General features: G+C 42.3%; 1 protein-coding gene across 1 annotated transcript in view; it reads left to right on the forward strand.

Moving 5' to 3' along the window:
• The window catches only part of cpamd8 (C3 and PZP like alpha-2-macroglobulin domain containing 8), a 48,120-nt gene extending 40,239 nt beyond the window's left edge, over positions 1–7,881 (forward strand). The window contains exons 36-42 of the mRNA XM_010779039.1: positions 1,220–1,479; positions 1,582–1,669; positions 5,367–5,441; positions 5,592–5,697; positions 5,916–6,026; positions 6,106–6,318; positions 7,700–7,881. Of these exons, the coding sequence (XP_010777341.1) occupies positions 1,220–1,479; positions 1,582–1,669; positions 5,367–5,441; positions 5,592–5,697; positions 5,916–6,026; positions 6,106–6,318; positions 7,700–7,881 (1,035 nt within the window). The remainder of the gene's footprint in view (positions 1–1,219; positions 1,480–1,581; positions 1,670–5,366; positions 5,442–5,591; positions 5,698–5,915; positions 6,027–6,105; positions 6,319–7,699) is intronic.
• Positions 7,882–8,628: the final 747 nt, after the last annotated feature.

Raw genomic sequence — 8,628 nt, forward strand, 5'->3', positions numbered from 1 at the left:
AGCGCTCACGGAGATATTCTCACCTTAGCTGTTGGTTTCTGATCACAAGTCGTGTTCAATGGCATTAAAACGATACAAACGCGGCTGAAGGTTAATCCATAGGTTAATCCAATGTGTCTGTCGCTTTAAAATATTTTTTGATAATCCATAATTCAATTTTTATGTAAAAGAGATTTTAAATTAGCTGCTAATGGTAGCCCCCAGAGTGTATCGCAGCTTCCGGTTCCGGGGCATTCTGGCTGTGCAGCACTCATTCACCAATGGGTAATGTTTAGATGGATTTTAGGAACTTCACCTCGATTCTATTGGCTCTAACGGTTAAAAAGAGATGTCAATCATCAAAATGTTTTCTTTTCTAAATCTCTCTAAAAAGGCCAAATTTCACTTGTTTTGAATCAATCTTGATACAGGGTACTTATTATATGTTATAGTTTGGATTCCTAAAGCTTTTAGTCTACTATCCCATCCTTCAAGGGTGGTTTTCACTTGGACGGACACTATAATTTACATTTTTTTACTATGTTCAATCAGAATTTACATTAAAATTAAAAAAATCTATATTGATTTTGACTTTTTTACATCCAACTCACACGTTTATCATTGCTTTGAGAAAAAAGATGACGCATTTACCCCTTTTTAAAAGGGAAGATATAGTCATTTGTTCTGGGTATGTCATTTTTGAGCCTGAGACCTGAAAAACAGGCTCAGGGTTTAACAAGTTAAAGTTCTGCCTAAGTAGCTATTTCTCCCTTTCTGGTCTTTTTAAGGCCAGAGTTCTTAAATAGATGAACTCTTAGTCCTTAGTTTCCAATTGATGCTGCCAAAACATATTGATTTTGTTTCGTCATACAAAAAATGTAGATTTATATTTTTGCAAATTTGGCAAACAAATGAAAAACTACTTTGATAGCAGACATTATAACTAACTGTAAGCTTATCTGACAGCGGACCATGACTCCCAGAATACACTTTAATGTCAATTCATGAAGTAGAAATATTACAGCTTAAACCAAATTGGTGGAAAAACATACTAACTTTGCCATCTCTACAGCCATGCAGCTTGCATAAAGTAACTTTAAAATGCAGACATTTAAAATCGCAAGTAAACATCAATTCAGCAGTTATAGGGATATATGTAGTGTAATGTGTATTTAAAGCCTTAATTTCATTGATATTTTTCATTAATCCTGCACTTGCACTGCTCCCTGTTTGTCTTTAGATTGATGTATCTTACAACCTACCTGACCCAGTATCTAAGCCGGCCTTCCAGCTCAAGGTGGACCTGAAAGAGCCTTTCCAGGAGCGACACACGCCGCCTCCTTCCTCCTCGTCTTCCCGTCATCCGTCCTCTCGCCCCCGGAGCCGCGCTGACAACCGGTCTGAGCTAAACAGGAAGCGGCGGGCGCCCATCGATGACGACGACCCAGCAGCCCACCAGGACAAAATGGACTTCCAAATCTCCTTAGAAGTCTGTGCCAGGTACAGCACACACACTACATGAAAGAGAAGACGGTGGCACATATGCACAGCGCTGCTTCTGACAATCCCCCATTTTGATCCTGACCTCCACTCTCTGTGCAGGTGGCTCCACTCAGGATCGTCCAACATGGCCGTCATCGAAGTTCCCATGATTTCCGGTTTCCGAGCAGATATTGAGAGTCTAGAGAGGGTACGTAGTAATCACAGTAATATACATGTGCACACGTTGCCAAAGTTCTAGAGATCATTTCAGAAAATACACCAACCCAGAGATAGATGGGTCAAAAACTGCAGTTCCTCGAATTGCCACTTGAGGTTGGCTCCAAAAACAAATCAATCCCCAAAGACCCCCATGTTAAAAACGCCCAGCATTAAAGCAGAAATACACATGATAAAAGCCTGATAACAAAATGTTATATGGCTCGATAGCTGATTTACCCCCGTTCGTGACATCTTTACGGGGGGTGATCTTTTAAATCAACAATCAGGCGGTTAAATTATATTAAGGCTTGAAGTTTTGCTAAATTAAAAGTGTGGCTACTTTGAGTAACAGGTGGGTTTGTTTGCTCTGCAGCATCTTCTGGGCTTACCTTAGCTCCATTGACAAACTTCAGCCTATAAGTGACCTAGACTATGTCCATGTTTTAAACCGTCTCTGACACGGGGTCATCGATACACAATGCCTATTGTCACAGTGGCTCACAGACTGCTAAACAGGCAGGGCACATGTCAGGTAAGTTCCCGAACTGTAAGGCAGGTGGAAACAGAAACAGATGCACATCTGGAGGCAATTTCAAAAAAAAATAGTATGTCATGGAATGCATCAGACTCTTCCTGTTTCCTCTGCAAACCCCAGGCTCTATGTACACATTCACACCCACACAGGAAGCATCTCTTAAAGCACATGCAAAAACAAACGCACACATACTGTAAATATCGATATTTTTTTCATATCTTAAGTATATTTTTCGAGGAGTTTTTCCTATTTTTCCTGTGATACACTGGAAGGTATCATGTACCTGTATGTTCAGAGCAGGAATGGGTGGTTCCCTGATATAATATCCATTGTTTTAAGACAATTAATAAAAGACTACCTTCAAAAGGGACAAATAATATCTGTTTCCGAGATGCATAAACATGACCTCCTTGGCAAAGGGAATAATGTGACAAGTGATAATATTAATAATTGGTGTATTTCAAAAGAACAACATACTCAACGTATTATATCTTCTGAAAGAAAACTGAACACAACGGTGTCAATGACCACAAATATATCATTTTAGTTGAGTTTAGGCTTTAATATGTCTGTTTTGTGTTCATCTCATGTAGCACACGTCCTGCATGTAACACACATGTGGGACTCTATGTGTATGTCTGAGTGTTGTATGCTAAATCATTAAGGTGAGGGTCCTTTTCATGGTGGTTTTTCTAGGTATGATAAGAGAAAGACCAGCTCAGACCCCGTAAACCCTGTATGTCTCAGGGTCAGAGGCCATCGGGCACAGGCACCTCTTTTAGGCCTTGTGAGGTTCAGACTCCAGAGAAACCTCGGATTGTTACAAATAACGGAGGGAAAAGACAGATAATCGAGTATCTGTTATTGTTAAAAGATGTTGGATGGATTGGGGTTTTGTGCTATGGGTTTACTAATGGAGAGCGAGAGTAGGTGATGATTAAATTAAGGGCTGGATCCAGGTCAGCTCCCAAGCCACCCATCAGGAGTCTGTCCCTCATTACTACACAGTTATTGGGCCTTAGTCTGCAAACTTCCACCTCTAAAAGAACCACCTCTCTGGCTACCTGGGGAGATGTTAAACACACACACACACACACACACACACACACACACACACACACACACACACACACACACACACACACACACACACACACACACACACACACAAGTCCTATGAGTGTGTCCGTTGAGGCTGACCTGTGTTGTAGTGGCTAACAAACTCAGTTTACACCCCTGCTGGCCTCCCTCAGGCTTTTACTGCTGCCTGCCCGACTGCCACTTACATTCCTCAATTTATGGTGGCAAGCTTGGCTTCTGCAGTCATGTCTAGTTGCTCTCGTGGAAGCTGCAGTCGTGAAGGATTAGACGGTGACTGACCGGCAGCTTCCACAGCCGCGGGCTCTTATCACCCAATATAATGAGCTTTGTGTAATGACCCAGAACACACTGTGGATATAACATTAGAGCTATGGGAGTTCATTGGCAATGTTTAGTTGCTAGATAGACAAACAATGCTTTGGTAAACACAGAGACCAATTGTGTAGTGTGTGTAGGAGAGAGAGAGAGAGTGTGTGTGTGTCAGTGTCTCGGTGGCGCCAGCTCAGGCTGAGCACCTCATAAACCCCTGCTGTCCAGAGGCTGCCACCTTTGACAGAATGAAAAATCTCCCGCGGGGGGAATGAAGTCTGCTGGCTCTCTATGCACACACTCACATTTGTAGTAAACAGCTTCCCCATTACTCATTCATAAACTCAGATGTTCTAATGCATCTATGACAGAACTATACATTATGCACAAGGTTCACTAAATCTCCAGAGGATATAAAACTGATCACATGTCCAAGAGGAAAACTAGGATCTCTTGTTGATTTCAACTGGCAGAGTCCATGATTGGTAACCTTTTACATTTTCCACCCTGCAGTCGTGTCATGGTAGAGTGCATATGGTTTGCATTCCAGTTGTGGATTCAAATGCAGACCATGTGGACTCTTGACGATGGGGTTTTAGGTGCACTATACTAGAAGTATACATTGTGAAAATCACTGCTTATTTGAATCGTTCAGTTCAGCTAAAACATTCCCAATGACTGACTGCAGTTTGATCAGTGTTCGTCTAGGCTAAGAAATCACATCTCTGATTCAATTCACTTCAGCTGTTTATGTTTATATAAGGCTAACACTCACATTAATACATCCACATACACACCAAACACACATATACATTATATTGAACACATCAGTTGTGTTTCCGGCTCTGTAAATGTGTGGAAAATAGATTAAAAGCAATACCATGTGTTGGGAAGCATGACATTAAATAAAGATGATAACAAATAAAAACTTGTTTAGCATGAGACGGAGCTGTCCGGTGCTGATTACTTTTTAAATCGATTTTGATGTCCATGACCAATAGTAGTCCATAGATGTTAGAATCAAATGTTGATCTGGTTTAACTCTAAGCCATGTGCTTTTTATTCACAAATGTAATATCTTAGTCGCATCCCATAGCAACGCTAGAGTATGAATATCATTGTGATGTGGAAACATTGTTGAAGAGGGGCGGTTTAGAAGTTGTTCTCATACTGCCTCTGCTGCTGCACCTCTTTTCACCCTCTGTCTGAAACCAGAGCCCAGTCTGCTCTGATTGGTTAGCTGGCCGGTTCTCATTTGTCAACCGCTTAGAGATGTCCCGCCCCTTAGCCTATCACGTCCAAACTGTAGGAGCGCTAGCCCATAGATGCACGAGTGTTACATAGTGATGTCACTATTTACAGAAGTAAACAAAGGAGTCCAATGGAGGCATTTCCGACGGGGAGGGGAGTGTGTGGGAGAGAAACTCCCTCTTTTGGATTTTAGCCTTTAGACTATTTACATGCACACAAACCTATATAACACACTACAGGAAAGGGAAACCCCAAAAATTATAATAGGGCCCCTTTAAGTCTTATTTTATACTAATGGATGAGTGGTGCCTTCAAAAAGTTACATTTGAATCTTGTTTCCACTAACTAACTCTATAACTAACTAACGTTATATAATGTTAGGTAACTCTATAAACTACTGAGAAGGACCACAGAAGTATAAGGAAAAATATTTCCTATCCAGTGGTGTTGGTTTTACTGAGCCAACATTTAATTGTGTCTTTCTCCACAGCTGCTGATGGACAAGCGAGTGGGTCTGAAGAGATACGAGCTGAGTGGAAGAAAAGTGTTGTTCTACTTTGATGAGGTGAGTTGTTGGGCATTTAAAAGAATGCTGTATGTGTGGAGATACCTTTCTTTGCACAGGTTTGGGGAGAATATTGTTTGTTAAAATTGTATTTTTGTGCACATTGTGCTTGTGGAAGTATTTTATCCTGTGCTATGTTACCCTTCTCAGATCCCCAGCCAATGCATGACGTGTGTGGCCTTTCAAGCTGTCAGGGAGTACATTGTGGGCAAGACAGCGCCTGTTCCGGTCAAGATCTATGACTACTACGAACCAGGTGTGTCTCTGATGAATATTTTAAGTGCTGCTCTTTAAAGAGTTACAGAGCAGGAAAACTGTCTAACTCACCGGTGATTTATGAAGTGGCTTCTTTTTTTCGTGGAAATTGGATTTTCTTTTCAAGTTTATGACCTATAGTGTTGGTAAGTGTCATCATTGTTTTGTGTGTGTGTGTATGTGTGAATGTGCTGGTGTGGGTCTGTGCTTTTCATGCAGCCTTTGAAGCCACCCGGTTCTACAACGTTAGCGAGAGCAGCCCGCTAGCTCGGGAGCTGTGTGACGGGCCCACATGCAATGAGGTGGAAAGTTCAACCAATCAGTGGATAGGTGAGACACATGCTACACACTGAATGATTCATGGACACCCCACTTTCATCAGTGTCTTAAAAACACTTTTTTCCATCAGGTTTTGTGCAGGCAAACCAGTGCAACAATGTGTTTGGCTGCCCGGAGGAAGAGCAGTTTGAGCGCTGCACTTGCTACAGAGACTGCGGGTACGACGGAGAGCCGGTGTGTGGGTCGGACGGACAGCTCTATCAGAACCAGTGTCAGATGGAGGTGTTTGCCTGTCGAAACGGGACACGCATCAAGCAGGTCCCCCTGTCCCAGTGTCCTCAGAGTAAGAGCTCTCTTATCACACAACCTCACAACTAGGCAGTCTCCCTCAATCACTCACCTGGTTCCAGACCCCTGGATCTCCACCGATATCTAAGCTTCTTTAAATTATTCAAAATAGGTCTGCCAGTTGCAGAAACCGTCAATTAATTAGAGTTAAGAAAGCATGATGAATAATCAGGTGTCATCTTCTTACATGATTAGCCGACTACATACAATAGCTACATTCGTGGAAAGAGGGGCCAGCATGGATGAGATTGACACATTTACAACCAATTCAATACCCCTCCTCTCAATCCTCCCTTTCCAATGTGTAGAGAACATACGATGGCTTTCAAGCAAAACACGTAAAAGACCTTCTCTAGAGCCAGTGTTTGATTTGTCTTTTCTGGTCTACTGCAGAAACGTGGTGGTGCAGCATGGCAGGGAACATGCTTCCCATGTACTTACAAAGAGCTCATATAAAGCTAACTAAATCACAATGACTATCAGAGATGATTAAACACTAATAAAAACAAAGTTATGAATATGACATACATTTTTGAATCAATGGGTATGGCTAAAATTACACACTGGACCTTTAAGTTGTTATTTGTGTGTGTGTGTGTGTGTGTGTGTGTGTGTGTGTGTGTGTGTGTGTGTGTGTGTGTGTGTGTGTGTGATCGTCCGCTTGTCCATTGTGCACAGTGCACACATGTGTGTCTTTTGTGTGTGCCGTGTTCTGAGCGGTAGAAACAGCTGTTCAGGTGTTGAGCTGATTACTGGATGAGTTTTCTGAGGAGAGCTACCCGCCCCCCCCACCCTCTTTTCGCTCTCTGCTGTATTACAGGGCTCCCTCCAAATGACAGAGTGCTTTTGTCCAGCCCTTTGAAATCCTTGTCACATTCCTTTCCGACGCACAGCCCAACAACAAAGCAGCCTTCATGTTGTGGAGCAGATTGGAAAAAAAGGAATAGACAAAACTTTGGTGGGAAAAGTCCTCGGTTTGTGCCAAGTAGTTCATGCTGCAGAACATCAAAAGAATCATATGTTTGTTTAGAGCGCCCCGACCTTGTTTGTTTGTGTATGGTTGCATGGGGGAGATTCATGCCACCGTTTCCCTGTTTTGAAAAGGAGAAAGATACAATTTGTTTCCACACACGGCCCCTCTGACCACAGTTTAGCCCCTGCTATTTTTGGAAACATTTTAATCTTGTTGGGACTGAGTGTACATGATTGTTTTGCCAGTAAAGTGTTGCTCAGTGGGGGGGATAATGCTTTTGGGCAGTATTTACATTATGCAACACTGAAACTCTGTTGAATTATTTACGAGTGTATTTAGTGGCTGCGGCAGCCACATAAATGTGAATCATCTAACGTGTGTGTGTGTGTGTTTGTATTTCCAGTGGAGGCCACGGTGGAGGACAGGCAGCCAATAGTAACCCAGGAAACTGAGCTGCCTTCAGTGCCTGTACACACAGGTAACTTCATCAAACACACCTTTCCCCTACTCATACACAGCTTTGCATTACCGTCTATCTCCCCTCTATCTCTATGCCCACTATGGGGGATAATACACATGTTCTAAACTGGGCATTCGTAGCAGCCTTGTTAAACCAAAACCAGGAAGATATGTACCCCCGTGGTGCAGTCAATTTGGATCCGTTCTCCTGTGTGAACTAAACACCGGTCCCTACTCCGCCCTCAAAAGAGCCGTTTGGACCCCTTTAAGTGAACTCTGGTCCTCCTTATTTCTTGTGTGAACACTTCCTGAATCAGTCACAGTAAGGGTATCATTTATGTGTATCTTAATTGGCTAAACATTTAATGAATTTTCTGTTTATCAGACCACAAATAAGACACTAATTAGCTAGCGCAGTCTAAGGTCCTTCAATCCTCAAGTGTAGAATTAAAGCATGGTTGAGAGAGAAAGTTAGCTAGCTGACTGCGAGCAATCTTTCTCAGCTTAGGAAAACACAGTTAGTCTTACGAGGATCCAACTGTATGACCAATAATCAAAAGACATTTCCACCAACATTACATTTTCTATCTACCGAACCAGTTGGGAAATTGAACCAATATTTAATCTTTGCTTGTTTGATTCAGGAACCGGACCTTTAGGTGTGAATCCGCCCTAAGAGTCAGAAGCATGTCAGCATATCTGCTCTCTTTTTCTTCTCCAAATCTTATCTTATTCTGCAACCATCAAAAGTCAATCTGGGAATCTGTGTCTGGTAAATGTAAATGAAGAAAGTTGAGACTTCAGACGTGTGTGTGTGTGTGTGTGTGTGTGTGTGTGTGTGTGTGTGTGTGTGTGTGTGTGTGTGTGTGTGAG

The sequence above is a fragment of the Notothenia coriiceps genome, unplaced genomic scaffold, assembly GCF_000735185.1.
Source record: "Notothenia coriiceps isolate Sejong01 unplaced genomic scaffold, NC01 NC01_scaffold00019762, whole genome shotgun sequence".
In the NCBI taxonomy this organism is placed as follows: domain Eukaryota; kingdom Metazoa; phylum Chordata; class Actinopteri; order Perciformes; family Nototheniidae; genus Notothenia; species Notothenia coriiceps.